Source organism: Sminthopsis crassicaudata, chromosome 4 (assembly GCF_048593235.1).
Source record: "Sminthopsis crassicaudata isolate SCR6 chromosome 4, ASM4859323v1, whole genome shotgun sequence".
NCBI classification, from domain to species: domain Eukaryota; kingdom Metazoa; phylum Chordata; class Mammalia; order Dasyuromorphia; family Dasyuridae; genus Sminthopsis; species Sminthopsis crassicaudata.
Window position 1 is genome coordinate 409,082,590 of NC_133620.1, and position 19,373 is coordinate 409,101,962.

At 32.4% G+C, this 19,373-nt stretch overlaps 1 protein-coding gene across 1 annotated transcript in view; it reads left to right on the forward strand.

Moving 5' to 3' along the window:
* The window catches only part of ABCD3 (ATP binding cassette subfamily D member 3), an 83,082-nt gene that overhangs the window by 17,217 nt on the left and 46,492 nt on the right, over nucleotides 1-19,373 (forward strand). Inside the window, exons 2-4 of the mRNA XM_074262742.1 lie at nucleotides 1,523-1,559; nucleotides 13,608-13,706; nucleotides 17,455-17,543. Coding sequence (XP_074118843.1) covers nucleotides 1,523-1,559; nucleotides 13,608-13,706; nucleotides 17,455-17,543 — 225 coding nt within the window. The remainder of the gene's footprint in view (nucleotides 1-1,522; nucleotides 1,560-13,607; nucleotides 13,707-17,454; nucleotides 17,544-19,373) is intronic.

Sequence of the window (19,373 nt, forward strand, 5' to 3'; positions counted from 1 at the left end):
CTTTGTTTTATATTGATTTTGTTTGAGGCCTCAATGAAGAAGCCAATATATTTCTTCCACATTATCATTTTCGTTAAAAAACAATAACAATAACAAACCTGCCAGTTACTTTGAAGGTTTCTTTTACTATGGCTCAATCAGCAATAAATTTGCATAGTAGCATGCTTTCTTTCATTTAGGAATTATATATATGTAAACAAAGAAACATTTTTTAAAATCTGTTGTTCATACTCTTTCAGTACTAAATTGGAAGATTTGTTTTTCATTTAATTTGTAGCAAATGTCTTCAGACTTAAGGGTGATATTTCTTTCTACCAGGCATTGTTTCTACTATGAATATCACTTATTAGCTTTATGTAGCTGCAACATTTCTTCTGGCTACTAAGAGATTATATTTAGTAATTCTGTAAACGCCTTTATACAATGCAAGCAGTTCTTTTGATGTCACAGGCATGATTTTTGAAGTTTATTTTTGCTTATTTAAAAGTATCTTATTTTTTTCTGGGAGAAAAATCTCTTCTTGGCCTACCATTGTGTTGTGAATGTACATTTGCAAAAAAATTATTTAAGTGTCATGATATTTGCAGATAAAACATTTTTATAAAACAGACACCAGTGTTTCCATTTCATCATAAACATTGGGTTTTTTAATCTTATTTTTGACATTTTTATTATTTATAAAACATTACAAAAATTTAAATAAAAGTATTAATGTTGAATAAAATTTACAATAATAAAGTGAAATAAGCATAGTCAAGCAAAAGAAATTCCTTCAATGGCTGTATACATGTGCAAAAATGCGCACACACACACACACACACATATATATATATATATATATATACGTATATATCTCCTTTTCTACTCTAATCCTAGTGTATCTCTGTAATAGGTAACTATATATGTGTGCATCTTTATACACACGTATGCATATGTATATACACATATATTTAAATGAGATTGGAGGAGAGAAAATATTTCTGTTCATTTAAAAAATTAGAGATGGGAAGAGTGTTGTGCAAAAATGGTGCATGCATTTGCAGCTGGGGTCATTGTATCATTAGTTTTACTTCATAATTTTATTTTGTTAAATATTTAAGACCCTTATGAATTTGAAGTAATCTGTAAATGTAATATAAAAATAATCCACATCAATAAAATATTTTTAAAAAATATTTCAAAGAGATATGGAGGTAAATCAACTGATTTAAAGTATGCAGAACCAGTAGAATAATTTGTATTCTAACATTATATTACAAAAACAAAAATTTGAAGTCTTTTCTAAACTGATGGGTGGAAGTGGGAGGGTGAGGTTATATTTTTTTATTTATCAGAAAGATAAATAAAAATAAAGTCATTGGGTACTTTGGATATGGAATAATGCATGCTCTTTTAGATAAAGTAATTGTTTTAATTTGTTGTGAGACTTTTGGGGTGAAAGTAATCTTTAAATGTTTTAAAAACACATCAGTAAAACAAAAAACCCAATAAAGTAAACAATTCCTTTTTTTTTTCTCTGCAGTAAGAAAAGTGGAAAACCACCATTACAGAGCAATGAGGTAATATTTTATATTTTCTTTGAGATAACACTTAAGAAATTTTGAAATAAAAGCATGAACTGATATGAACTCTAGAGTTGAACCTAGTGTTCACCCAATGTAATTCCTTTTCCATTATAGGAATCCTTTCAAATAGCATACTTGACAAATAGCCATCTAGCTTTTGCTTGCTTGTTTCTTGAAATTTGAAACAGAAGCACATTTCATTCTTGGATAGCTCAAATCATCCTAGGTTGAGCTCAGATCTGTCTCTCTGAATTGTACTTAGTAGTATCAGTTTTACCTTCTGAAGAAACACAGCTAAATTGTGCTCCTTTTCCAGATGGTAGCCCTTTAAATATTTGATGACTGAATTTAAAGCTTCTTGTCATTTGCCAATTTGATAAGTATGGCATCTTTATTTAACAGAACAGCTACAAGAACACTAATGGAGATTTCCCTCCAGATTGATATCAATCCATTAATTACCAACAGTCTTTCAATTGAGTTACCTCAAATCAGTTTGTAATCTAGGTACTATCTTTTCATGCTGCCCATATGAGAATTATTGTGAAATAACTGTTTCTTTATGAATCCATGTTAGTTCTTAATGTTCACAGATTACTTTTTTTTAAATGCTTGCTAACCATCCCTTCAATATTACCTCTTGTGATTTTTATTAGAAATTGACATTGCTCTCACTGGCATATAATTTGAAGGATTTATTTTATTACCAATTTTGAATATGATGTCATTTTAAGTCCTTAATATTTCTATTGTAATTCTCATATCACATTGTAATTTTGAAATTCATTGACCCAATCCTATCACATTTATAATTCTTAAGTCTCCTCACATGTAGTTTTTCTGAATCCAGTGAGTGACTTTAGCTTTTTAGGTCAGGTAAGTCTTTTTACCGTTTCTTTTGAGTTTTACTTTCTTGTTAGCCAATTTTATTCTCTTTTCTAGACCTTTCTTGTTAGAGGGAACATGAGTAATATAGGAGTTAAGTAGTTTTTTCTTCTCTAGGATCATTTATTATTTCCTATTTATCCTAAGAAGAGTTTCTGTTTTTTCCTTTATCATTTTCTTTCCCCTAATATATCTAAAAAGTCCTTTTTTGTTTAGTCGTCCTTTTTTTTTTTTTTTTTTTTGGTGGGGTGAGGAAAGGGCAGTTGGGGTCAAATGACTTCTCCAGGGTCACACAGCTAGTAAATGTCTGAGGTTAAGTTTGAGCCCAGTTGTTCCTTACTCCAAGCTGGTGCTCTATCCACTGTGCCATCTGGTTGTCCATGCTACTCTTTCCTCCAATTTTTTTCTTTAGCCTTCTTTTTAAGCATCTGCTTATTTCGGATTTTAGTCTTTCTAATATTTTACAGGAGCATTCCAATCTTTAATAGCCATCTTCAGATATTTATTTATATATCCATTTTTTTGTTCTCCATGTCTTTTTTAGTTTTCAGTGGTTTCTCTGTGAAATTATGGTTTTCTTTAAACAAAATTTTTTTTCTCCTTAGAATTATCATTGTAGAAAACTTCCAGTCATCTCTGAGAGGATTTTGTGTGTGTGTGTGTGTGTGTGTGTGTGTGTGTGTGTGTGTGTGTGTGTGTGTGTGTTTTAAATGTAAAGACTAGACAGAGGAGGGAGGGTAGATTATGAGTAACTTTAAATGCCTAACAACAGCTTTTATATTTGATCCTAGAAGTGAGGAGTCCCTGGAGTTGACTGAATAGTTGAATGGCATGATTAGACTTGTTCTTTGGGAAGATCACTTTGATAACTAAAATAGAGGATAGATTGTAGTGAGGAGAGACTTTTTATGGGCAAACTATTTCAGTATTCCAGGTTGTTGTGATAAAGGCCTTTACTGAGGTGGTAGCAATGTCAGCAGAATAGAGAAGCATATGGGAGAGATTACCAAAGTAAAATTGACAGGGCTTTGTAACAGATTGGAGTGGAATTGAGAATCACCCCTACATTTTGAATTTGGGTAACTGGGAAGATGGTGGTGCCCTTGACAATAAGAAGTTTGAAAGTGAGGGATGAGAAGAAGGAGGGGGTTTTGAAGAAAGATAATGAGTTTAGTAGGTATACAGAACAATTTAGATATCCATAGATGGTTGGAGATGTGACATTGGAGGTCAACAAAGAGGTTAGGGCTGGATAAGTAGTCTTGAGAATGATCATCATAAGAATAATAATTGAATCCATGATTGCTGATGAGATTGTCAGTTGAAGGTCTAGAGGGAGAAGGGATAATTTCCAAGATAGCATTTTTAATTCAGTGATGAAGTCAGAAACCAAACTGAAAAGTGTTGAGAGAATGAAAAGAAAGGAAATGAGGAATTGATTATAGATGGTTTTCTTAAAGAGTTCTTTCACTAAAGGGATGAGAGATATTAGATGATAGGTAGTCATGTTGGCAGGATCAAGAGAAAGTTTTTTGAGAATAGAAATAACACGGGCATTTTTATAGACAGTAGGAAGATCTCTTTGACAGATGAATAGAGATGGATCACAGTGGGAAGAAACTTATGGTAAACAAGATATTTCAGTAGTCCATATTGAGGTGATAAGGGCCTTCAGTAGGATGGTAACTAATTGGTGGTAATAGGGAGCAGCCAGTAAACAAAGATAAATGGAAGATAAGTGAGAAAAAATAATAGAGGAAGCAGTCTGTTGGAGAAGTTGGGATGGAATCAATCACTTGTCTATATAGAGGATTTTGTCTTGGCATGGGAGAACTTTTTTCTAATGTGATCCAGGAGTAAAGATGATATTAGTGGCAGAATGCATCAGGGTGATGTGAGATTAGGAAAAGGGGAGAAGAGGGAGTTTCTTGATCCATACAAATATTTTCACATTTCTTTAAAATGATCCCTTTTTATCATTTTTTAATATGCAACAACGTTCTTATATTCATGTGCTATAAATGTGTGTGGTCATTTCCTAACTTATAGGCATCTTATTAATTTCCAGTTCCTGCTACTATAAAAAGAACTGCTATAAACTTTCTTGTACAGCTGACTTCTTTTCCTCTTTCTTTGATTTTTTTGTGAGGATAGTTCTATATTCCTTCTTCCCGTTACCTTACTATCAAATTTTTTTTTTTTTTTTTTTTTTTTTTTTTTACCGATGCTTAAGTTTAATGTAAATAACTGGTGTTTCTTCATTTGTTTTCGTTCTGGACCTTATTTTTAACTTGAGTTTGGATTGGAGTATTTCTCAGCAATTTAGTTTTCAAATATCACTTCCTAGTCTTTATTCTTTGAACTTGTTTTTTTTTTTTTTTTTTGATACATTTTCATTTTTGAAGTCTTACAAATGGCACTTAATAAAAAGAATTTGCTCTCTTTCCCTTCTCTTATTTTCTCAAATTCTTTTTTTTAATTATATATAGATTGTTCAAATCTAGGTTCTGCCTTTATCTCCAGTTTGTATTTGCCTTGAATCCAACAGTATGCATATAAAAACACTGTAGAAAAATTTTCTAGGAAAAAGTCTGATAGTGTTATCTTTTATTGTTCTTCCTGTCTATGACTTTATTCTCCATCTCTAGGAAACAAAGAGACAAAAGAAAGTTCTGATACAGTCAGAGATTATTACGTTTTTGTTAACAACATTCAAAATATATGTTGATTGTTATTTAATAGATTGGCTCTAATATTTTGTACCCACACTATTTCACTTCTACTATATTAATTATAATATCATAGGAACTTAAGACTTGGAAAGGAATTTAAAAAGAAATGCTATTTTATTGCTACTTCAGAGATGTGCTTTAAGATTATTTTTGTTCTATCTCTAGTAAGTATTGTAGTTTACAAGTAAAAAAAAAAAAAGGTCAAAATGCTATGTAGCAGCCAGGTTTTTATCTCAATTAAAGATACTTATGTACCTTTACCTCCCTGTAAGGGTTGGAGGAGGAGGAGTCACGTGCAGTGCAACAAGAAGTAAAGAAACACTAAAGCTTGAGACCCTCTGAAGTGGGTCTTCTGTGAACTAGGGACTGCCTTGTGGGTGGGAACTCTGGTCACATTTAGATCCGCATCTTTAAAGAGAGGCTGAATCATTTATGGGAGGCGTCTCCTTTATTTGGCTATGAATGTGACCTCATAGTCCCTATTTAAGCTGTGGGGAGGAAGAAGTTTCTCTCTTTGACCAGGAGTTCCCTGGGAGTCTGCAGGAGGTCAGCTAGGCAGGATGTAAATATGTGAATAAAAGATCTTGAGCTTGCACATGGCTGTTCTTGAGCACTCTATCATGATTAAACCATCATTCCTATGAAATGATGGCCAGAGATCTCTGAAGACCTCAGACAGAGGTAAGCTTGGTAAAATTGGTTTAAGCACTGCAAAAGGCAGTGACCAGAGATTTCTCTGAGGGCCTGGGAATTAGGAGAGACTGGCAATAGTGAATGCAGAGTGGGCATTAACAAGGGTATTCACAACAGTAGTGAATGCCTTGAGTTGGCATTCACAAGTGGTGCTCAAACTTGGGGTGTGCTGTAAATTGCCAGATCCCTATTAATCAATCAGGAAGACACTATAGTTCCCCACCCGGGAGGGAAGGCAGAGAGGCATTATGGATCTAAATCTATGATCAAGCTCAAGGACACAGCTGTGCATGTAGCACAAGTAAATAAGTTAAAGAGACAGATGGATGATTTTTTAACAAAGATCACCTCTGAAGAACAGTAGGGAGTTTGTTTTCAAGCTTAAGTATAGCTTAGCAAGGAAAAGATCTAGACTAATACAGATGGTTGAGAATATAGAGCAAAAAATAAATCTTTCCTTCTTTTTCTTATTGTTTTTGAAGCAATGCTTATGGTATTTCATCATGTTCCTCTGTAGGTTATAAAATGATTTAGTATTTTTATCATGTTGCTTTTTACTTGCCAGTGTTTTCTGCTTGACAAAAAGTGAAAGTGTTACCTTAAGGCTTAGGGAGTTCCTGGGCAGTTTTAGCAATTTGAGGATAGAACTTCCATAGTTAAATGGTTTTATTATATGTTGGGGTCGGTTTCCTTCTTTATTTCCTGTTTTTTGGATTTAGTGCCTTCTTTGAATAGGCTAGGTTGACAATGTAGTAATTTTATCTTCTCAACATCATCATTCTCATTGGTGTTGATTTTCATCTTTAACAAATCAAAAGTCTGATTAATACTGTTAGTTTGAAAACAACATATCAATAACCAGTCATTTTCAGTCTTTTAAGTTATATATATTATCAGCATATCAGCAAAATTAAATTTTGTGGATGTTCAAATCATTATTGATCAGAGAAATGCAAATTAAGACAACTCTGAGATACCACTACACACCTGTCAGATTGGCTAAGATGACAGGAACAAATAATGATGAATGTTGGAGGGGCTGTAGGAAAACTGGGACACTTATGCATTGTTGGTGGAGTTGTGAAAGAATCCAACCATTCTGGAGAGCAATCTGGAATTATGCCCAAAAAGTCATCAAACTGTGCATACATATCCTTTGATCCAGGAGTGCTACTACTGGGCTTATATTCCAAGGAAATACTAAAGAAGGGAAAGGGACCTGTATGTGCCAAAATGTTTGTGGCAGCCCTTTTTGTAGTGGCTAGAAACCGGAAAATGAATGGATGTCCATCAATTGGAGAATGGTTGGGTAAATTGTGGTTTATGAATGCTGTAGAATATTATTGTTCTGTAAAAAATGACCAGCAGGATGAATACAGAGAGACTTGGAGAGACTTACATCAACTGATGCTGAGTGAAATGAGCAGAACTAGGGGTTCATTATACACTTCAACAATGATACTGTATGAGGATGTATTCTGATGGAAGTGGAAATCTTCAACAAAGAGAAGATCTAATTCAGTTCCAATTGATCAATGATGGACAGAATCAGCTACACCCAGAGAAGGAACACTGGGAAATGAGTGTAAACTGTGAGCGTTTTTTGTTTTTTTCTTCCCAGGTTATTTTTACCTCCCGAATCCAATTCTTCCTTTGCAACAACAACAACAAATTCGGTTCTGCACATATATATTATATCTAGGATATACTGTAACATATTTAATATGTATGGGAATGCCTGCCATCTAGGGAAGGGGGGTGGAGGGAAGGAGGGGAAAATTCGGAACAGAAGGGAGTACAAGGGATAATGTAAAAAATTACCTATGCATATGTACTGTCAAAAATGTTATAATTATAAAATTAATTTTAAAATTTGTGGATTTTTTTTTTAGTTGTTGTTGTTGTTATTGTTTTGCTTTAATGTTTTTGTTTTTTGCTTCACATATCCATCACCTTCTTAGACTTCTTGGTGAAGGTATCACCAAGACTTATCACCATCACCAAGAAGATAATAATAAAATATAGATATGACTTTTCTTAATCCTGAACCATATTTTCCAACTTATTTTTTTACTTCCATACTTACCTTTGCATTGAATTCAGTGAACATTAAGTTATATGTCTCTTAGTCTCGAGATAGATTACATTCTATATAGAAGTTTTCTATTTCCTCATTCTCTACAAAAGATTTTGGTATCTTTAAGCTACATGGCACATTCATAGTAGCCTTTTTTTTCCTGCATTTATTTGAATACAAGTTCATCAGGTGTCTATAAGATTTTCTTGGGAACCTTTGGATGTACAATGAAACTAACTTAACCAGCTTGTTTAATTGATTCTGTAAGGAGCTAGCAAATAATTTTTAGTTCTGTTTAGCTGCATTTTCCTTTTCTTCATGTTTTATATAGATAGATGCTGCTGCTATTGATACTGCATAATCTGAATTGGCAGGAACCTCAGAGGCCATCTTGAACAGGAACCCATTCTACAACATATGATTTAGTTCTAAATGCATACAAATTATTTCTTGAATAATGCAATTCTAGTTTTTACCAGGAAATCTAACTAGCCTTGATGGTATCAACATCATAGTTCTTTTCAACAACTCTAAGCAGGTTTTTTATCCTTTCCTTAATATTACTCTTGCTCTCAGGATAAAATAAGGGATTTTTTAAAAAAAATCCTTTTTATCTCTATTATTCATCAGAAACATCAACTTTTACCAGTTTTAGTGGGTCTTGCCTTATGCATTAGTCTTCACTTGTCAGCTGTTTCATCACCACTCACCCTCACCCCATAACTTCCCTGTAAAGCTTTCTATCCAGCCAATTTAACTTCATTAGGATTAGTTTTAATTACATTGCCAGAATTTTATTTTTGATTCTCCTGTTATTCTTGAATGAGCTTCCTTTTTAAGAGAATTTGCCTTTTTTATATCTAAACTCTTTGAAATTTGCTTTCTTAAAGGCTATGGGTATTTGTCAAATTATTTTAAATGTTCCTCTCTATCTTTCAGGTTCTCATAATTCTTGGCATTTCCAAATAACCAGTTTCTTCTCATTGCTCATGATCAAGTTCAGAATAATAGTAATCTATTTTTCTTTTTTTTTTTTTGAAAGATAAATTTATCAGCAAGGCACATAACTTTTCAGTCATTTTGTTTTCTAGCAGAGGGAGAAAATACCAGCAGATGTCTGTTTTATTGCTATCCCCATCACTATTATGATTACTTGATTTCTGCCATCTTTATGATTTATGCTGGAAATTCCTCATCCTGTTTTTTAAGCTAATTTAAAGACTTCTAGTCTACTCTTACCATATTTGTCTCTGTTATAGTTTACTCTTAGCATATTATCTCTATTTTTCCCTCCATTGAGCTTCTTCCAAATATTTTCCACTTTATTTCCCTCCAAAGAGGTTAATTGATTTCCACTCAGATTATTGTAGCCCAGTATTACTTAATTGGTTATATTTGAACAATGTGTCCTTAAAGCATCTTCATTCTAGTTGAGAATTGCATTCTGCCAAGTTTCAACAATAAGTCAATAGAATTTTGTATGTGAATTAAGTCATTTTAGAGCTTTTAAGATCACTTGCCAAATTTGAATTTCTAATCGCCTGTTAGATATCTCTACCCTGTAGCCAATAGACAGTTAGAACTTCTAGCAATTCATATTCAACATATTTAAAACTAAATTAATTTTCCATTTAAATTCATTTCTCTTTTTGATATCTCTCTTCATTATATCAGCCCTTTTCTAGTATCCCATCACTGTTTAGCTTTCTGTTTAATTTAATCATCTTTGACTTCCTCTCTCATCTTATAAATCAAATTTAATTATATATATATATATATACATATATATATATAATATTGTTTATAACTGTATTGGAAGTATGTATCAGTTGGTTAAAATTCCTTTAAAGTTCTTAATTCCTAAAATAATGTAGGACAAATATATTCAAGAATTGAAAACAAGTTCTATGTAAAGTTCAGGGAATGAAAATTTATTACCTATTGGAAGGATCAGGGAAGGCTTCATCATATTTGTATTAGGTTTTGAAGGATGAGTAAGAATTTAATAGTTAGAGGGGGAAAGAAAAAAAATTTCAGTTAATAGGGAATAACGAGCAAAAATCTGAAGGTGGGACAGTTTTAAATGCAGATATTGGAAATCAGGGTTGTAAATTTAGATTTGAGAGCTATATACAGAGGTGATATTTCAAACAATAGCATGAATGCAATTTCCAAGGGAGAAGTTAGAGAGAAAAGAAAAGAGAAGCAAAAGTAAAACTTGAGAGAATTACCTGCTTTATGGAGTTAGGAAAAGAATGTGAAAAAATATTTTAAAATATGCAACAAACTTGAATTAATTAAGAAGTGAGCTTAAATTTTATTTGCATAATTTCAAATTGTTTACCAAAAGAGAGCCCAGGACAGAACCCAAGAGATAATTGTAAGATATATTGAAATAGCACAGTTGAAACAAGTATCATATTGTGATTTTTTTTATTTTATAATTTATTTATATATTTATGATGTATTTATAAAACATACATTTAAGTTTATAATTTATTATGTGAGATGGAATGCTGAATTAGGGGAACAGTAAGTAGTTCAGTTTGGCTTGAAATTAGTGCTTGTGAAAGGGAACAGTGTGTAGTAACCTTAGACTGGAGAGGGTTTTTCATCCAAATTGTAAAGTGTTTAAAATGCCAAGGAGAGATCTGTATTTTAAACTTCAGGTTGTAGGGAAACAATGGAACCTCTTGAGCAAAGGAGTGGCATAGTTCACACTGGTGCCATAAGATACTTATTTTGGCAGTTGTATAAAGAATATATTAGGGAGGAGAGACAATAGAAGCAGAAATCCCAAGTAACAGGTTTTGGCAGTAAGCCAAGAGAGACAGGATTAAGGTTTGAACCAATAAAATATAGCCAATAAGTAAAGAGAAATGGATGTAAGATTTTAGAGGTGGAATCAACAAGACTTATTTAGCTACTGACTGGATTTTGAGTTGCCAACAACAAAAAGATTCACATGCTCCTGAGCTTTTTCTATTCTAAGATTTGTATTTTTCAAACCTTGCCTTATCACTCTTAGTGTGAGACACACGAAGATAAAGTGGTTACTTTGGGAACAATTGGGTTTTGTTCTTTTTACTATGCTTTTCAGTCTTAAATTTAGGTTTCCTGTGGGATTATATATAGCTGAACATCCTCTTAATTTCTAATTCTTTGCCAATTAAAAAAGATCTGCTATAAATATCTATACATAGAAGTCTTTTTCTTTTTTCTTTGATCTCTTTGGGATATAGATCTATATATCCAGTAGTATTGCTGGATCAAAGGGTATGCACAGTTTTCTAGCCCTTTAAATAAAATTTCAAATTGTATTCCAGAATGATTGGATCAAGGGAGTACTCATTAACAGTTTACTAGGGTACCTCTTTTTCCCTCATCTCCTTCAGCATCTGTTGTTTCCAGTAGGCGTGAGATGGTACCTTAGAGTTGTTTTCATTTGCATTCCTCTAATCAGTAGTTACTTAGGAGGTTGAGGGAATTAATTTAGAAATGATTGAACAAGTGGTGGCATATGATTGTGATAAGAGTACTATTGTGCTGTGGGAAATGTTGAAAATGGATGCAGAAAAACTACTCAACAACTATATAAGCTGATGCAGAATGAAGTGAGAAGAACCAGGAGATCATTGTGGGCAGTAATAGCAATGTTGTAATGATGTAATGATGGCTACTCTGATCAGTATGATGCTCTAAGATATTTTCAAAGGACTCATAATGAAGAAATGCTATTTTCCAAAGGAAGAAAGGGATAATGATGAATTCTGAGTGCAAATTGCAGTATAACTTTTCTCTTTGTCTTGTTTTTTTTTTTAAATGGCTAAATTGGAAATATATTTTACCCGATTTCATCTGTAAAATTGATGTGTTTCTTGCCTTCTCAATAAGTGGTAGGTAAGTGTTTAGGAGAGAAAAAGATAAGTGTTTAGGAGAAAAAAAGAATGTAAAGAGAAAATAATGCTAAATAAGCAATAAATGCTAAGTAATTGAACTGTTTAAAAATAATAAATGGAGTTTTTTTAAATGTATAATAAATTCCATGTTTCACAACTATAGCTTTTGTGATTCATTCTGAACTTCTTTCCATTCTGTGCACTAAAAAAAGAATGTTTTAATGGTCCCCTTTTTCTTTGGCATCCCTTGTTCTTCTCTGCCACTATTCTAAGCTTTTCCCCAATTAAAAACTAGGAGAAGGAAAGAGGGGGGGAAAAAGAATGGAAGGAAGAAAAGAACTTGTTAGAAGTATAGTTAAGCAAAATAAATCTACACCATGATCATTCCCAGAAATGAATGTCTCATTTTGCAATATGTATCTTCTTTAGAGATACATACATACTCATGCGTGCATGTGGATACACATATATTTATGTGTATATATACTCGCATACAATTGGTCATCATTTTGATTGTTTTTTCTTTATAGTATAGCTGTAGTTATATGAATTGTTCTCCTGACTTTGCTCATTTTATTTTGCATCATTTTATATTTGTAGGATTTTTTGAGATTGTGTCTCATCATTTTTTATGGCACAAAAGTATTCCATTATATATACCACAATTAGTTAAGGACTCAGTTCCTTAAGAGGCAGTTTAAGAGTTGAGTGACAGGGGAAACCAAAGATAAATGAACAATCCTGAAAAGGTCTCATGAAGCAAGAGGTTGCTAGTCTTCCTTGAATATATGGCTCCAAGAAGCTTTAAGGATATGCATTGGCCACACCCTGTTAAAGCTGTCTCTTGGCAGATGGGCTAAACCAGGTAGAGGCTAATAACAAGCTTCAAAGTCATCAGTAATTTAGGGGCATATCTATTCTAGCCATGGGAAGATCTCCTTGGTGAAATGAGCACATGAGAACAGTTTGTTCCAACATCCATGAAGGCAGCTGAAGTAGTCTCAATGGAGTGCTTAAAGGTTTGTCTGACTTCAAAGACATCCTGGTCATTTTAGAAGATTGCTAATCTTGACTTTTGTCTTGCCATTGGCTTTGATGACTCTGAAAGAGAGTGAGACTGATAGCTTTGTGCAATTTGGCCTCCCTTAAATACGATTCATGCACAAATCAAGAAATCACTCATGATGGCCTTTTCAAAAATGAAGAATGAACAACAATGTAGCTGAACATACTCTGAACATAAATTATAATTGTAAAATTGGTAAATATTTGAAAATAGAGAGGTGAAGTTTTTCAATCTTCATCCCAGGAAATAACAGAAAAAAATGAAGACTGGTTCAGGGATTTCAATATTCTTCCTGACAATCAGGCAATTCATGCTAACTGGGGAGAGGTTCCCCCAAAAGGAGGTCTTTCTTTTCTATTAGCTTGATCTAAAATCTTTTGGGATTCTTGCCATTTTTGTTGCAAGTATTCCAGTAATAATTTCCAAGTAAATTAGCCTTTCAACATCATAGCCTTCAGTTTTTTTCCTTTATTGAAATTCTTCTGTGTGTGCTGAATAGCTTTTGTTATATTATAGTATACAAGAGATTCTTGTATTTTTACATGAGTATAGTATTCTTAAATAAGTAGTGTTAACTTGGACAAGGATGGCATTCTTTTATGGTTTTTTTGGTTTTATGATTTTTGATTAATTTATGATAAAAGACTATTAATTTGTGATATAACTTACTTTCTGTTTGATCTTATGTAGAAAGAAGGAAAGAAAGAGCGGGCTATGGTGGACAAGATATTCTTTTCAAGAATTCAACAAATTCTGAAAATTATGGTTCCTAGAACATTTTGTAAAGAGGTAAGTCTTATTTTGGAAAAATAGACCCTGTTATAAATAACTTTTGATATGTGTCATAGAAAGAGTATTAGGTATGACTTCAGAAAATTTAGATTTAAATTTGGTTTCTGCTACCTGCCTGCTGGGTGACCATGAGTCAAATCCCTTAGTATCTTTTAACTCCAGTCTTCCTGACTTCAAGCCCAGAACTCTGTCTTCTGTACGGCTTAATTGCATCTATTGCACATATAGATATATAGATTCATAGACTAATAAGCTATTAGAACTTGAAAGGGATTCTAACATTTTAATTTTTTATATGAAGAAACTGCATCCCAGAAAAGTTAAATGATTCATTCAAGAGAAACAGAAAGTCTTCTCTTTGGCCTAGAAGTCCTCATGTCTTCTTCATCACTAGAATTAAATATAATTTCTTGTTTTCAGAAACTTTTAGTTCAAAAGGAGAAAATAATATTTTGAACATACACTTAATAATATAATACAAGTCTTATTTGTCCTGGGTAGTTTATCTAGAGCAATGTTATAGACTCTTTCAGCAGTTGGAGTCTATGGAACTCTTCTTAAATTAATATTTTTAAATGTTCAGAAATGTTTTTTAGAAATCAGATTATAAAAGAAATTAATTATACTATAATAATTACAAAATAAAATTTCACACTTAAGATTAAGATCTAGAGAGTTTTTGTTATATTAGCTTATACTAGATTTATTCATCCCCTTTATTAACAAAGTGTTTGATGTTAAGGATGCTTACTGATTTCCATGTCTTCAGTCTTTAACATGCCACTACAAAGGTATTTAAAAGAGGAACAACTTCTTAAAATCTATATAATAACCTATGTAGCAGAGTTCCTAATTAAGTGGCAACAGATATGTAATTTATATATCAATGAACCAATTGGTAGGGGAATTAAAAGGCCCAAACCTTTAATTAATCCCGGGATAATATTCTTTTTTGTCTAGGATACTATCTTAAATCTCTTACAGGAACAATCAAGGGAAATGGACTTGCTTAATTGAAATATTACTAAGGTTGGAATGATGTTAATACTATACAATACTAGAAAGATTACTGATGGGAGCTATCCATATATAATGATGATTTTGTACAGAATAACTTATTTTTGAGCAGCCTGGACCTTGAGAGAGAGCATATTTTCAATAATTATATTTTCTTTTTCTTGAAGTTTGAGGGGACTTAAAAGGGCCTAATGAGTATAGAACCCAGTAAACTCAAGGGTTCTGCAACCTTATTGCAGCATGTACCATATTGGACTTGTATACATGTTTTTGAGGTTCCATTTCTTTTACTCTCTCATTTGGAAAAAAATGTTCACAGCTGGAATATACCAGCTTACAACCAAACTAGGCCAGTAAAATTGTCCTTTATATTGAAAATTAATGTTGAATTATCTTCAATAAGCAGATAAATATGATTTACATGGTAGTGAATAAAGAACAAATGGTAAAGAATTGTGAAAACAAAAAATAAAAGATGGGGCAGAGGAGGAATAGATCTAATTGAAATAAAAATGTCTTAGATTCTTAAGGACTTGAAGGGACTCTGTCTCTGATGTCTCTGATTCATTATTGAAATTTCCTCTATAACGTTGTTTTCAGGTGGTTATCCATCCTCTATTAAAATATTTTCATTGACTAGGAAGCTTAATCCATTTTTAGATCTAGTTGTTAGAAGATTCTTTATATATTGAACTGAATTCAATTTCTTTGTACCTAACACCTTTTAGACCAACATTGAATAAATCAAAATCTTTTTTTCAAATTAGTTTAATCCATGTTGCCCTTCAGCTCCTGAGTTATCCATACTCAAGAGTCCTGTCCTACCCTGTGAGCAGCTAGGGGAATGTTCCATGGGTACTGATATTCTTACATATATGAACAAGGGAGAGTAAAAAAGGGATGGGCAGGGAGGATAATAGCTTAGACTTTCTTTTAGATAGGCTTTCAGCTTGACAGTTTAAAACTCAAGGTACCTTTACTTTTAGTTCCTATCTTATTTTAGTACTTCAGTGAATCTGTGATGTCCCACATAGGTGATATTCCTGGTGGCTCAGGTTACAACCTGTAGGTTTTTAATCTCACCTTGTATTATAATTCTTGGATATATCCTTTAGACAGGTTTTTTTTTTTTTGGTTTTTTTAACTTGGAGTCTTCCTCTATGTCTCTTAACGAAATTGACTATTGTGCAATGCTTCTTGGAATTTTTTTATCTTTCCTCATATTTTATAGTGCTCTGATATTCTATTACATTCACATATTATTCTCTACTTTGTTTTCAGTTCTTTGCTATTATAAAAAGTGCTTTAAAACTAATACTCTCTTTCATAGCTTCTCTCACTTCTGTTAAAGTCTTCCAAATGTATTCTTTAAGCAGACAGTAATTGGTGGAGAAGTCTGGCATTATTTTAATCATAGTAAACCTTTCATGGTCTCATAACAACTACTCATTTAAATAATACCTTAACATTTATAGAGACTTTCTCTAATCCCTCTATATATCCTTTCCTTTATATATCCTCTCTATATAATATAATATACATATACTGCATTATAACCATTTTATATATATTATATATAGTATATATAGTATAATATAGTATAGCATACTATATTATATTATAATCATTTTATAGATGGGGAATCTGATACTCAGAGGAACTATCCAATTTTCCTTTGACTAAATAATTGCGCCTTCAGATCCTGCCTGTCTTTTAAGACTCCTTACTTGTGGTGGTTCAGTTATTTCAGTTAAGTGACCTTTCATGACCCCATTTGGGGTTTTCTTGGCACAAATCCTAGAGTGGTTTGCCATTTTTTTCTCCAATTCATTTTGTAGATGAGGAAACTGAGACATGCGGGGTTAAGTGACTTGCCTTTAGGTTCACACAGCTAGAAAGTGTCTCAGACTAGATTAGGTCGGGCATCCTTTTCATAATATCACCTATCTTCCTCTTTAAGATTTTTTTCAAGTTTTACCTTTGGAAAAAAGTTAAAAAACAACCAACCCGTTCTTGCCTGTGTTGAACTTTTCCTTCTCTGTATTCTTAAGAGCCCTCAAAGAGTTTATATCAATATACTTTTAACTCTAGAGTATTTGAAATTTTAGGATTAAAATGGAATGATAAAATGAAAAAGGAAGTTAAGAGATTGTTTTACAATTGAAGAAACTGCCCTGGGACTTAGAAACTAAATGTCTTGATTTTGTTCAGTTCTCTTTCTACCACATGATAGTATTCTTTTTCCACTGTTTGTTCACCAATTGAGGTAAATTCTTCAAGTATAGTAACTATACCTCTATTAACTATTGCTGGGCAAATATTGATAGATTCATTACTTCTTGACTGTTGAATATTGTATTGGGCTTGGGGTCAGGGGAAGGAGAGAAAAGGCAGTTACTTTTTGAAAAAAATAAAATTTAATATAAAAAAGTATTTTGCTGGCAGAATTATTATTATTGCTCCATTGTTAAAATACTATCATTAGCAGATTTTATATAAATAATATATAAATATTTTAATATAAATTCCACCTTAAGAAAACATGTCAGTCTTAAGGTAAGTTAAGATTGGTAGATGTTTGAATTATTATAATAATGGTATTTGTTGCCAGTTGAAGTATTAGTTTTTAAAATTAGCATTTTTATAATAAAGGGAAACAAAGTTTAGGATTATTTATTGCTTAGGGTTTTAAAACATTTTTAGATTAATTGTATTTATTTTCTTCTAGACAGGTTATTTGATACTTATTGCTGTAATGCTGGTATCTCGCACATATTGTGATGTTTGGATGATTCAAAATGGGACACTCATTGAAAGGTATTTTTCCATTCACTTCTATTATGTCAAAACTACTTTGCTACAAATTCAACTTTATTGAATTACCAATTACATGTGGGTGTGGTTTGTGTGCAGGGCCTGACTTCCCAGGCTCAGATTTCATGTCTGCTTTACATAGACAAGTCACATTTCATATTTTTCTATTTCTTCATGTATAAAATAAGGTAGCTAGATTAGGTAACTGGTGATGTCTCTTTCAACTTTAAGTCAGTGGTTCTGTTTTCTCAGCTTTAGGTGCTCTTGTAAATTCAGTGGAATGATTCTAAAAGCTTCTAGAAAACCTTATGAAGAAAAGAAAAAGACCTCAGTTATTTTAATTATTTTAACATGGGCTATTCAAATCATCTCAGAAAAGCCCTTTCAAGTTTTAAGAAGACAAGCAGATTAATATAATGGGAAAAAATCTAACTTTGCAGTTAAAAGGACCTGGATTCAAATGTGACATTTGATGTTTATTACTTCAGTGACCTTGGGAAGAAACAAGTCATTTTTAAGAGCCTACCTACTCTGTGCCAGACATTAGACTGAGCTGTCTATAGTATAATATCATTTGATCCATCAACCCTGTGAGATAAGTGCTATAATTATTCCCATTTTACAGTTGAGAAAACAGAGACACATAGAGTTTAAGTGACTTGTCTAATGTCTCAGAGGTAGTAGGTATCTGATTTTAACTCAAACTTCTTGACTCTGGGCCTTGGATTCTGTTCCCTACACCACTAGCTTTCTTAGACAAGTCACCTACTCCCTCTGTACCTTAGATTTTTCAGCTGTAAAATGAAGGAATCTTTGGTTCCTTCTAGGTCTAGAGCTATGATCCAACAATACAAAATTAGTAATTGTTTATTGTACCTAGAATTTTTTTTAGTTTGGGGTCGATCAATTTTATGAAATATAGAATTATGCTTTTTGCATGACTTTAGAAAGGTTTCTTGGATGATCACTACATCTAGGCATTTATACTTATTATAGGATCTGGATGTTATTTTAAATTATCATATGTTTTTATGGTTGTGTCTTTGCTTTTATGACTATTTCTGTATCATGTAACTTATTTGATGCTCTTTCCTTGGATAAACCAACCCTTGATTTTAAACATTGTTCTTTGAAATAACAAAATCTACTTTACAATGTGATTTTCAGGAATATGTAGCAAAAGCTACAGAAGGGAAGTGTCATATACACAGATGAATTATAATGCTTTTATGCAGAATAATACTTGTTTATGTTTTTACAACATTTCATATATATAGTAGAGTGTTGTTTGTAGGATGTGATAAAAATTGAAAAAATTTAATTTGTTCTCAGTTTTTATTTATTTGAACTATGGAATATTATCTTCATAAATTTATTTTGTTTTGTCCTTCCTAAAAATATCTTTGCATCTTGTTCCTTTCTAGTGCAGTGGTATTTCAATTAAAGTCATCATATGGGAATGAAACTCTTTCATAATCTTGTTTACATATATTTTATTTGTTTTAAGAAGCAGTGTTGATATACATCACATTGTTTTTCTGTGGCATTGTGAAGCAGCATGATATTAATTAGAACAATATTGGACTTGAAACCAGATTATTTAATTCCAAGTCAACTCCACTGCTTAGTAAATATGTGCCCCAGGATAAGTCCTTTATCTTTTGGAAGTCCATGTCCTGCTAAGGCAGCATGGTGCAGTGAAAGGAATGCTGCATTTGCAGTCAAGAAGACCTGAGTTCACATTCTGCCTCTCCTATATAATCTACATGACGTTGAAGTCACTGACTCTCAGTTACCTCTGCAGAATGAAAGGGACAGACCAGATCACTTGTG